The sequence below is a fragment of the Pantherophis guttatus genome, chromosome 1, assembly GCF_059756535.1.
Source record: "Pantherophis guttatus breed Tessera chromosome 1, ASM5975653v1, whole genome shotgun sequence".
In the NCBI taxonomy this organism is placed as follows: domain Eukaryota; kingdom Metazoa; phylum Chordata; class Lepidosauria; order Squamata; family Colubridae; genus Pantherophis; species Pantherophis guttatus.
In genome coordinates this window covers 321844649-321857040 of record NC_142063.1, presented here as the reverse complement: position 1 = coordinate 321857040, position 12392 = coordinate 321844649, and the positions used below count along the sequence as shown (strand labels likewise).

Below are 12392 nucleotides of genomic sequence, written 5' to 3'. Positions count from 1 at the left end.
TGATGATTGTGCGGCTCAGCTGGGCATGGGGGGGGGGGACAGGGATTTTTGCTACCGGTTCTCCGAACCACCCGCCTCCATCGCTACCGGATCGGGCGATCTGGTCTGAACCGGGAACATTTCATCCCTGCTTTGAGACCATCTTCTCTGGATTGAATCTGCCTGCCCAGTGAAATCAGGAAGAATGGGCTTGCTGAGGATTTCTTAGTTAAAGCAATGTCATCTATAGGGATCATGAGGGTGAGTCTTTTCAGTGATAGCTCCCTTCTTTGGAACAGTTATTCCTCATTATTTTTCCTATTCGAGTTGAATGGGCTTCTGAAGGGCCATGACAACTTTGCTCTTTAGGAATGCTTTTGGGAATGTGGAGGTTTAGCCTTTGATTGGTGCTATCATGATATATTGGTAGTGTTTATGTGTTGGATGTCTTTTAGCCCTATTGTGGCCTTCTATGAGCCCACTTGAAGCCTGTGAGAATTTACTAGCTATATGCATATGTAGCTTAGATCAAAGCAGTAAAGCTATATACAATGCATTCAGCTAATCTTTTGTACATTATATATGAGCTGTGGGGATGAACTGGTTAGAATGCAATATTGCAGGGTAAGTCTGCCGATTGCCAGGATTTTGATCCTGACCGGCTCAAGGTTGACTCAGCCTTCCATCCTTCTAAGGTCAGTAAAATGAGGATCCAGATTGTTGGGGGCAATATGCTGACTCTATAAACTGCTCAGAGAGTGCTGTAAAGCACTAGGGAGCAGTATATACAGTAAGTCTAACTGCTACGATTGGAGACAACACCAAGATGTCACACGGAAGGAATGACTGATGTATTAAATGTTTGTTTGTTTTAAAAAAATAAAAAACTTTAAAAAAAAGTCTAAGTGCTGTTGCTATTGCTATTGCTCTAGCACAGTAGAAAGGTGGGATATACATTTTTTATAATAAAATACATTTTGACCATTCCAATTTATTCATGGGCCATATTGTAGAGGTTTAAATATATTGTCTACCAGAGCTGATGAAGTCTCACCCCCTGCATGATATATGCAGTATTAATTAACTTAATCTGGAATCATATCCCTCCCACCATCCCCGAGATCCATATGGCTTTCCCCTGATTACATTCTAGCCATTCTCCCATGTTTGGGGGCAGAATGAAAATGTAGCCCCTGCTGTTTGCATTTTCTTTGGTTGTATATTGTTTCTGGGACTATTCGTGATTCTTTTTTATGTCTTGTATTTTTTGAACTTTTAATTTTAAGGCTTCTAGTATTATTAGCAGGGACGCGGTGGCTCAGTGGCTAAGATGCTGAGTTTGTCGATTGAAAGGTCAGCAGTTCAGCGGTTCGAATCCCTAGTGCCATGTAAAGGGGTAAACTCCCATTACTTATCCCAGCTTCTGCCAACCTAGCAGTTCGAAAGCACGTAAAAAATGCAAGTAGAAAAATAGGGACCACCTTTGGTGGGAAGATAACAGTGTTCTGTGCACTTTTGGCGTTTAGTCATGCCAGCCACATGACCACGGAAACGTCTTCGGACAGTGCTGGCTCTTCGGCTTTGTAACGGAGATGAGCACTGCCCCCTAGAGTCGGGAACGACTAGCACCTTTACCTTTACCTTTTAGTGTTATTGGTACTTGGGCTATCTATACATTGTATAAATATCTTGTAACTATAGGAGCAAAATTTCTTAAAATCTGGGACAAGGGAAATAGGGTGAGAACACCGAATAAATCTGTGTGAGGACAAAAAGCATTGTTTTTATTCTTATTTGGATTTGTGACATCATTGGGTAGCTAATAATTAGCTATGTGGTGCCATCAAGAAAATATATTCAGATTAAATGTATTGTTCTCGCTCATTTCTGGTTGTGATAGTATTATGTGACAAAGAGATCCCCACCACATACTGCCTATATCAGGGATCTGCAACCTTAAACACTCAAAGAGCCATTTGGACCTGTTTCCCACAGAAAAGAAAACACCGGGAGCCACAAAACCTGGGTGGGCTGCAGGTTGCTGACACCCGGCCTATATGATCTGAACACAGAAATTCTGTTTCAATCTACATGAAAAAATTAAAGAGAGAAATGCTTCCTTTTCAACTAGCTTCATGCTCACAGTGACTTTGCCACCTAGTGGCGAGACTTCATGTGTTTGGCCTTTTCTTCTAGAACAAAATGTAATTATGGATATTTGACAAAATAGTTCCAGTATTGTTGTTCTGGTCCATGGATTCAGATGCTGATTAAATTCTAAATTAAGCTATGCTTGAAATACCAGCAATTTGATTGAACAGTTAAACCCATCAAATGCTCAGTTTGTTTTGTATCTGTAATACATTTTCCCCTCACTTTCTTCCCAGCGGCCAATGTTGCATAATATGATTTTGACCAAGGAGTTGACTTTGGGTTTTGAATTGGCATTAATTTCTTAGGGATGGATAGATCATTCTGTCAGCTTCACACATGATCATTCATTCTGCCGCTCTCATATTTGTAGGGCTATTTCCAGATGGTGTCAATTTTACACATGTTACCCATAAATCCGTTTAATCTAATATCCAGACTACTATGTAATATTTTTAAATGCACAAAAATACACAAATATATATCAAAATGGATTTTCTGTCACAGCATGTTTTTATAAATGTATTTCACCCAAATCATTCACATATGGATTTTTATTTTTTTTCTTCAAATATGGCTTTAAAAAAAAACTTTTTGGTAAAATTTTGAAGGTGAGTCTAGGAATTAAGGAACAAGTCACTTTTAATCACTAGTTATAAAGAATTAAAATGTTCAAGTATTCTTAAAATTTCCTGTGCAGCTTTCCATATATTTTCACATTTTTAAGAAAATTTATTTTAACTAGAATTACATGCAATTAATTCCGTTATTGGAATTATTGGAAAGATGAATTCAGTAGAGCTGAATTCAGTAGAGTTGGAGAAAGCTGGCTATCATTTTAAATGTACTAAATGCATGGTGTCTCACAACAGTCGCTCAGTTCTTCTCACCCTGCAGATGGTGTCATTATATTGAGGGCCACATCAGGTTGTGTTTGACCTCCGGGGGGGGGGAGAGCTGGGGAGGTGTGGCCAGAGTGGGCATGGCCACCTCGACATCGCTGGTGTCGGGGGCACCTCAGGGCCATGCACAGCTCTTCCGAGCTCTGTTTCTGCTAGCAAAGGTACCATGGGCCAGTCCTTCGCTGTTTCCAAGGCAGCCCCACGGGCCAGATCTAAGCACCCCGTGGCCCGGCTCTGGCCCGCAGGCCTTGAATTTGACACTCCTGGTTTACAGGATTATGGTAAAGCACTCTACTTGATGTTGCCTATGAATATGATTTAGAAACTACAATCAAATAGTGCAGTGTTGGCTAACCTTTTCGGCACTGAGTGCCGAAACGGGAGCGGCGTGCACGCATGGGGGAGCGTGTGTATGTGCACGGGGGAGTGCTAGAAACCAAAGAGCAGTTCCCTGGCACACACGCGTGGAAGCACTAGAAACCTGGTCTTCTGGTTTCTGGCATGCATGCGCGTGCAAAGACCAGCTGGCCGGCGTGCATGTGCATGCCAGAAACCAGTTGTTCAGCTACCCTGCATGCATCTGCGGGCCAGGGAGCTGCTCTTCTGGTTTCCAGTGCTCCCGCACGGAACCCAAAATAGCAATGGGTGATGACTGGCGTGCCTGGAGAGATGGCTCTGCATGCCACTTCTGGCACGCGTGCCATAGGTTCGTCATCACAGAAATAGTGGGTCAGACAGTTTGACAGAATGACACCTATTCTTTGAGAGCTGCATTGATTTCCAGTAAGTTTCCAGATACCTATCAATGTGCTAGACATTACCTATATAGGTACTTCTCAACTTACAACCATTCTTTTAGTGACTGTTCGAAAATATGACAGATCTGAAAAAAGTGACTTATGACTGGTCCTTGCACTTATGACTGTCGTAGCATCCCTGAGGTGACATGATCAAAGTTTGGGTGCTTGGCAACTGGCATGTTTATGACAGTTGCAGTGTTCCACGGTCACATGATTGCCACTTGCAACCTTCTCAGCTAAACTTCCAATAAGCAAAGTCAATGGTCCAAGATGGACTGGCTCAACACAGAAAAAAAAAAAAAGGTCATAAAAGTGGGTGCAATTCACTTAATGACCTCATTGCTTAGCAGTGGAGGTTCCAGTCCCAATTGTGGTTGTAAGTTGAGGACTATCTGTAAAGCTCTTTAGGGTTCAGATTTTCTACAGTTCTTGTAGAAATCTCTGCTCCGACTGGAATTTTCCAATTTTGTGCACTCTGATTGGGAGAATGTGCTTCTGATTCCACCTCCCCAGATGGTGTGGAAGCAGGAACACAGAGATAAGACTTTTCCATGGCTGTCATACTGTAATTCTTTGGAATTAAGGAGGATGTAAGGTTCCTTTCCTTTTCCACTGGTGACAAGCGTGGTAGTGCTATATACAGAGGTCTCCAACCTTGACAACTTTACGACTTGGGGACTTCAACTCCCAGAATTCCTCAGCCAGCGGCTGAGGAGTTGAACTGGGAGTTGAAGTCCCCAAGTCGTAAAGTTGCCAAGGTTGGAGACCCCTGCTATATATGGTGTTCTCAGAAGGCTGATGTCAATCTTTTACACTGATTATACTCTATAGCTTAACAATGTTATGGTTTTATATTGGTTTATCTTTTCATGTTTTCATTACTTTCATTACTGTGACCAGCTTAGATGGCGGCAGAGAACAAATGCTAAAAAAAGAGAGAGCAAAAGAGAGTGAATGCTTAAATGCAAGCAGGAGCTTAGACAGTATCTTGACACCAGAAACAAGTTGCTCTGCCTGAGGATTTTCCAAGTCATGGAGCAAAATGATTGGCCCTTGTCAGTTAGGTGACTAGTACTCAGAGGTGGGTTTCAGCAGGTTCTGACCAGTTCTGGAGAACCGGTAGCGGAAATTTTGAGTAGTTTGGAGAACTGGTAGTGGAAATTTTGAGTAGTTCGGAGAACTGGTAAATACCACCTCTGACTAGCTCCGTCCCCATGTATTCTCTGCCTGCCGAGTCCCAGCTGATTGGGAGGAAATGGGGATTTTGCAGTAACCTTCCCCTGGAGTGGGGAGGGAATGGAGATTTTACAGTATCCTTCCCCTGGAGTGGGGTGGGAATGGAGATTTTACAGTATCCTTCCCCTGCCATGCCCACCAAGCCAAGCCAAGCCACGCCCACCAAGCCATGCCACGCCCACCAAGCCACACCCACAGAACTGGTAGTAAAAAATTTTGAAACCCACCACTGCTAGTACTGCATGCTCCATGGTCCTATTGGAATACAGAGATCAGTCTGACAGATTTGATCAGCTGTTCTTTGATTTTCCCACCCTCTTCTTGTTTCCCTGAATGACTAGAACCTGCACCTTAGCCTTCCCCTGCCTCAGGCTGCTAAATATATAATTCTAAATATATGATTCTGACCCCCTTAAACCAGGGGTGGGGAATGATGGCCCTTTTATGACTTGTGGACTTCAATTCCATGCTGGCTCAGATATTCTGAGAGTTGATGTCCACAAGTCATAAAGGGGCCATCGTTCCCCACTCTGCCTTAATCCAAGTGTTGTTTTAGCCTCCTAAAATATGACATCCTCTGCAGTGTATATTTATCTATCCCACAAATTCCGGAGCACCAAAAAAGGATCACAGGGACTAAGGATGGGAATGTAGACCAAATCATCAGGGAAAGGTCAAGTTATAAAAAGAAAGAGCAGGAGCTTAGTTATTAAATGAGTAGAGAGCTTTGGGGCTAAAGCTTGATAGAATATGATAGAAATGGATTAGCATTGGACAGGAAACTGAGCGGTTGCTCCAGACGGCTGAACCATTAAGATAACGCAGATGATGTGAGGCTCCGGTACTCAGCTGGTAGGACCTTCAGTTGAGGTTCGTTCATGAGTTTGATTGCCCCTGAGAATCCCAAATACGGCTGATGGTTTCTTTGCTAACCTTTGACAGTTATAACATACACCAATGCTTTTTTCATGTTCTAGGGCCACCAGGACCAAAAGGAGATCAAGGCAATGAAGGAATGGAAGGTGAACCTGGCCGACCTGGTACGCCTGGACTGCAAGGTAGTGTGTTATTATTCAAAGTGTTTATGTGAATCCCATGCTGTTACTGAGTGACTATAGCAGAGACCCAGAAAGCCCAAACTCTCTCAGTCCTTGTGATTTCTTCTAGGAAATCCTAAAAGGAAAAAAAAACAACAACTCCCTAAGCATTGTCTGCTAAAAGAGGATAATAATAATATTATCCTAAAAGAGGATAATAAGATGACTGGGAAGATCCCTTTTTGCTCAAGATCCTGAGACCTTCTGTTATTCCTTCATAGGGTTCAATGGACGGGTCTGATTAAAAAGCTGTTTCCTGGGCAAAATAGGTGGCATTAAAATTTGAGTTTTTAAAAATTCTGCTGTTATAGAATTATAATAGCATGTATCATGTATCATACACATTTGCTCTTGAAGCAAATTTTTCTCTCTGCTCCCTGATTTAATTTGATGATATGCAATTCCTCTTGATTGCATGCAAGTCCTCTTCATGTTTTTATTTTAGCAAACAATAGACATTTAAAAGATTATTGTGGCATTTACGGACCATCCTCAGTTTATATTGGCACTGGATCATTAGCGACTCTTAGCTGCATTTCAACTGCAGGAACAGGGAAGTGAGAGAGATGCTTGCAAATCTGGTGCTTGAAGGAGGGGTGGAATTAGGAGGGTGGGGTTTATTTTGTGGGTTCTTAGGGAGCCTCTGAAGGTTTCAAAAACCACTTCTCCCCTCTTTTGAAACCAATGTTTGTAAAGGGAAATTAAATTAAATCCCTGAAAGAGATTTGGAAGCTAAATAGAAGCTTATGTTATATATGTTGTTAAAGGTTCTGGCCAAAGAACCAGGCCATTATTAACTGCTCACAATTGGCTGAAATTTCTGCCCCAGCAGAATTAAGACAGAAAGGTTGTGGAGAATCAGTTGCCTTGAGATATATGAGAGCAGTCCTTTCACAGTGTTCAGCCACTGTTTTAAAGCAGAGACTGTCCAGGGTTTAAGAAGCTCTCTTACCTGGGAGTCCTAAGGAGGATTTATCCAGCTCTTCTGGTAATCCCTTTGTTGAAGGAAAATTAAATTCAGAATTACTCCTGCACTTCTTGTGAACTCCTTTTAATCATCAAGATTACTGAATATTTTTTTATTTGGGATATATTCTATCAATGGCTAGACAATAAAAACAGAAGTTAGAAAGGAGGAGATATAAAAAGAGGAAATGTTAAAGAATAGAACAGAACAGAACAGAACAGAACAGAATTCTTTTTTGGCCAAGTGTGATTGGACACACAAGGAATTTGTTTTTGGTGCATATGCTCTCGGAGTACATAAAAGAAAAGATACATTCATCAAGAATCATAAGGTACAACACTTAATGATAGTCATAGGGTACAAATATGCAATCAAATCATACTAGGAAACAATCAATATCAATATTGATTGAGCCTGGTGGCGCAGCAGACTAATAGCCTGTTATTAACATTCAGCTGCCTGCAATTACTGCAAGTTCGAATCTCCCCAGGCTCAAGGTTGACTCAGCCTTCCATCCTTTCTAAGGTAGGTAAATTGAGGACCCAGTTTGTGGGGGCAATAAGCTGACTTTGTATAAATATACAAAAGTATAAAGGCTATTGCTTAACGCATTGTAAGCCGCCCTGAGTCTCCGGAGAAGGGCGGCATATAAATCAAATTAAAAAAATATATAAATCGTAAGGATACAAGCCAAAAAGTTACAGTCATGCTGTCGTAAGTGGGAGGAGATGGGTGATAGGAACGATGAGAAGACTAATAGTAATAGTAATGCAGCCTTAGTGAATAGTTTGACAGTGTGGAGGGAATTATTTGTTTAGCAGAGTGATGGCGTTCGGGAAAAAACCGTTCTTGTGTCTAGTTGTTCTGGTGTGCAGTGCTCTATAGCGTCGTTTTGACTGTAGGCATTAAAACAATTAATGTCCAGGATGTGAGGAGTCTGTAAATATTTTTACAACCCTCTTTTTGACTCATGCAGTATACAGGTCCTCAATGGAAGGCAGGTTGGTAGTAATTGTTTTTTCTTTTTCTAAAAAGTGTTTTAATGTGGAGAGTTGTTAAAGAAGATGATGTAAAGTATTATTGTTATTATATTATTAATATTATGGTGATGAATATTACAACAAATACGTGGATTATGATTGTTTAAAAATAACTGCATCCAGATCACACACAGTTTGATGGAAATTGAATGTTATATAAATAAAACAAATCAAACATGGGGGGAAAATCATCAAGATGATCTGGAAGCAGCCAAAAACCAGAAGAAACTATGTTGTAAAAAAGACAATACAATATTGTGATAGCTTAACAGAATAACAGAGTTGGAAAGGACGTTGAAAATCTTCTAGTCCAACCTCCTCTTCAAGCAGAAGATCCTATAGCAATTCAGATGAATGGTTTCCCTGTCTCTTCTTAAAAATCTTCAGTACTGAAGCACCCACAATTTCTGAAGGCAAGCCATTCCATTGATTAATTATTCTAATTTAATTATCATCTTAAATGTCTTTCCTGAACACACAGACCTGGTACCTGAACTTTCCTGAACACACAAAGGTGGTGCCCCAAAGTCAACACATAGACACATACAAAGGGGAGGAAGATCTGTTCACTCAGCAAAGATAAGGATATTTCCACCAGAGCTGCATCTCCACTATCTGGAATGAGCTCCCCCTGGAGATACGGAGGATCCCGGATCTACGCACCTTCCGCCGCGCTCTTAAAACCTGTTTATTCTATCAGGATGGCCTGGCCTAATTTTTCCCTTTTTTCCTTTTAAAATACAAATTTTAAATTAGTTTTAATTTATTGGGGTGTTTTAAATCGGTCTTCAGCCAAATTATTTAATCCGGTTTTATTCTGTTTTAATTTTTGTACTAATGTGTTTTTATCTTGTGGCTGTTCACCGCCCTGAGTCCTTCGGGAGTAGGGCGGTATACAAATCAAATAAAACATAAAACATAAAAACATAAACACTAGAATAAACATTTCAAACAATTGTAGTAGCTGCAAAATGGAATGTGTGTCCTTGTTCATTGCAGTGTGAGGCTACCAATGAGTTTGGGTCTCCATGCAGGGGATGTCGATAGATTACATTGGAAGTATTTCCCACCTCCAACTGTAATTACTAACCAAGCCTATTTAGTGCAGTTAGTAGTTCCACAATTAGGAGAGCTACGTGGCATGCAGGCTAGGCTGCTAGTTTTTATTATTCTTTATAAAGCATTATGCATGCTTTTTTAAAAAAAAGCAAACTCTACAAATGTCTGAGACTTGTTCTGCTTGAATTGTTTTGTTTTCATCTTGAATGTAGGGTATCCTGGTGAAAGAGGACAACGAGGGCCAAAAGGGGACAAAGGAGATATTGGCCAACGTGGGCTACTTGGCCTCCGGGGAATGACAGGTATTGTATTTGCTGTTTGTTGATGTTCTGATAACAAAACTGGATACAAAACCACCATAATTAACCAAAAGAAGTGTTTGTTCAAATTTCATAATTGGTCTTTCCTGCAAAACTCTAGGTGAAGAAAGCTGTTGATTTCTGATTCAGATAAAACCTATGCCTGCAGCTCTCCTTCTGTAGCCTAAGCTATTGCCTATGTTGAAAAGCCTGGAGTGAAATACTATTATAAAAAAAATCACATTTGGAATTTGAATTCAAATTTGCATTTGGAATTTGATGTTCAAATCTGGCAGCAAATTGAATTCCCAGCTGTAATCTTGTGAGGGCTTTGATTACTTAAATTAGCATGCTCTGTCCAAAAATATTACATTTGATTCCATGTTATAAATTAGGAGCAACATAGTTTGCTATATTATTGGAAGCTAACTATTAAATGCCAGACAAAAATGTTCACATACAACAAACATATCCCAATGACATGACCTTCATCTACAGAGAACTGGGGATGGGCTAGCTCTGTTTGCAAGTGATTGCTGCTTCTTATCTCATACTACATAGATATATGTACACATGAACTGCATCTTTACAAATCTCTTACAGCTAGAATGTAGATTCAGAATAAACATATCTTCCTGAAGCTCAGCTATTTCACATCTGAACTGCTAGAAGAATTTGTCCTTTACCTTCTTATGGATTAAATGTCAGTTTTTTTTCCTGATATGCTATTGGAAAGGAGTTAGATGTATTCTGTAAATAATAATGTACAGGCACAGAAGTTACGGCTTCTCTACCATTCCTGCTGAAGTTTCATATGAATGCCCCATCATCTCAGAAGTCTTTCCTTCCTACTGGTTAGGATTCTTGATCTAATCTAGCAAAGGGTCCATGTTCTGGATGCCATGATACAAAACCTTGGAGACAAAACTAGGAGAATATTTATTTAAGTATTGGTATCCTGCCTTTATTATTTTTTATAAATCACTCAACGTGGCGAACATATCCAGCACTCCTTCCTCTTTCTGTTTTCCTCACAACAACCCTGGAAGGTGAGTTGGGCTGAGAGAGAGTGACTGGTCCAAGATCAGCCAGCTGGCTTTCATTGCTAAGATTGAACTTGAATTCACAATCAACCACTTTCTAGCCTGATGCCTTAACCACTAAACCAAACGGGAAAACAGGCAACATTTCTTTAACTTTTTGACTGGCAATCAAGGGGTTGGTGCTTTTTTATTCAAGTAAATGGCATTTTGTTGCTATGGTTAAGTTCGTGGCTTTCACATCCTTCTTGGAGGGGATCACTCCCCCTTGCTTCTCCCTCTCCTCTGTGCATTGGTACTTGCCAGCAAGCAACTTGATAGGTGACTTATGCAAAAATATAAGATCAGAGTCAATTTTCTTTTGATATGAGCCAAGCAATTCCCTTTTAACCGCACAGTCAATTAAATGCATATTTGGGGATTTTCTCTCTCTCTTTTTTTTCTGAGCCCAAGTGGGTGGCATGGGCCACAAAGCACTTTAGAGATTTCAGTGGTGTCGAAGGCCAGATCCTATAAAAATGTAAGAAACATCTTGCTGGATCAGACCAAAATGGCTTCACCCAGTTCAACTTTCTGCTTCCAACATCAACCTGTCAGAAGCTTCTGAAAAAAAACACACAGGCTGGGCAGAGTTGTAGTCTGATTTATTTGCAGGCTTCCAGTCCTACTCTTTTAAGCTAAATCATGGCTCTCGTGTAGCACTTTAAAACAGCAGGAGGAGCTGAAAAGGTAAGATAGATCATCTTTCTAACCCCCTCCTCTATCTTTTAAGCACTTCATTAAGGTGATGGCAACACAGCTTCCTTGCTCCCCTTTTGCTTTCAGCATCTGGAATCCCATAAAATGCAATCTGGGTACTGCAAACTGACAAACCTGGGGGATGGAAGAATGAACAAATGGGCAGGAGGAACACAGTTTGAGAGGGTGTTTTAAAGATTTTTAAGATGGCATGCTAGCAATGAACTCCTAAGCTAGGGAAAAGAAAGACCATCTGGCTTGGCTCGGTTCCCAGGATGTAAATCTGAATTCCCTACATATAAATTTCCTGATAGGCCCCCATTGCAGCTATTAGGTACACAAAACAGCTCAACCTATTCATTATATATGTGGGGATACATGCCAAATCAAACCACATGTTTAAAAACAAAACCAGCCCTTGAAATTCAACTTCTTATCAGCACAATCTCTTTTTGTGCTGATAAGAAGTTGAATTTCAAGGGCTGGTTTTGTTGGAAGAGAAAACCAGTGAGGGAGATTTGTTTGTGGTCAGAGCTGGCCTTGCAGGTGCTGGATTTAACACATTCAACTTTGTTGAAACTTCTTGAGAGGGAGGCATTTTCTAAAATGAAAACTGCAGCATTCTTGAGCTAACTATTTGTTGGCTCAAGAATGCTGTGATGCCCCCACTAGAAAAAAAACTGAGAACTTAAAAGGAATCCTACAGTTGGTTTTAGGCCAAAGGTGCACCTAATCAAGTATTCTGTTTCCCATATAGCCAATCAGATGACTGTGAGAAGATCCTAGGCAGGTTTGGAAGGTGGGGGCAAGGCTCTCTCCTGCTGTTCCTAGCTGGCAATTAATATACTGAAGCATGGAAATAACACCATCATCATGATGAGTAGCATTTGATTGTGCTCTCCTCCTCCTCTTCCTCTGTGAGTTTCTATAATCCTCTTTCAGAGTTCAAGCCTACGAGCCAGAGGTAGGTTTCAGCAGGTTCTGACCAGTTCTGGAGAATTGGTAGCAGAAATTTTGAGTAGTTCGGAGAACCGGTAGTAAAAATTCTGACTGGCTCCATCCTCATCTATTCTCTGCCTCCCAA

At 40.8% G+C, this 12392-nt stretch overlaps 1 protein-coding gene across 2 annotated transcripts in view; it reads left to right on the top strand.

The window, feature by feature from the left end:
• The window catches only part of SCARA5 (scavenger receptor class A member 5), a 125453-nt gene that overhangs the window by 81881 nt on the left and 31180 nt on the right, over positions 1-12392 (top strand). For both annotated transcript variants that reach the window (XM_087883346.1, XM_034421222.3), the window contains exons 5-6: positions 6046-6126; positions 9444-9533. In XM_087883346.1, the coding sequence (XP_087739472.1) occupies positions 6046-6126; positions 9444-9533 (171 nt within the window). The remainder of the gene's footprint in view (positions 1-6045; positions 6127-9443; positions 9534-12392) is intronic.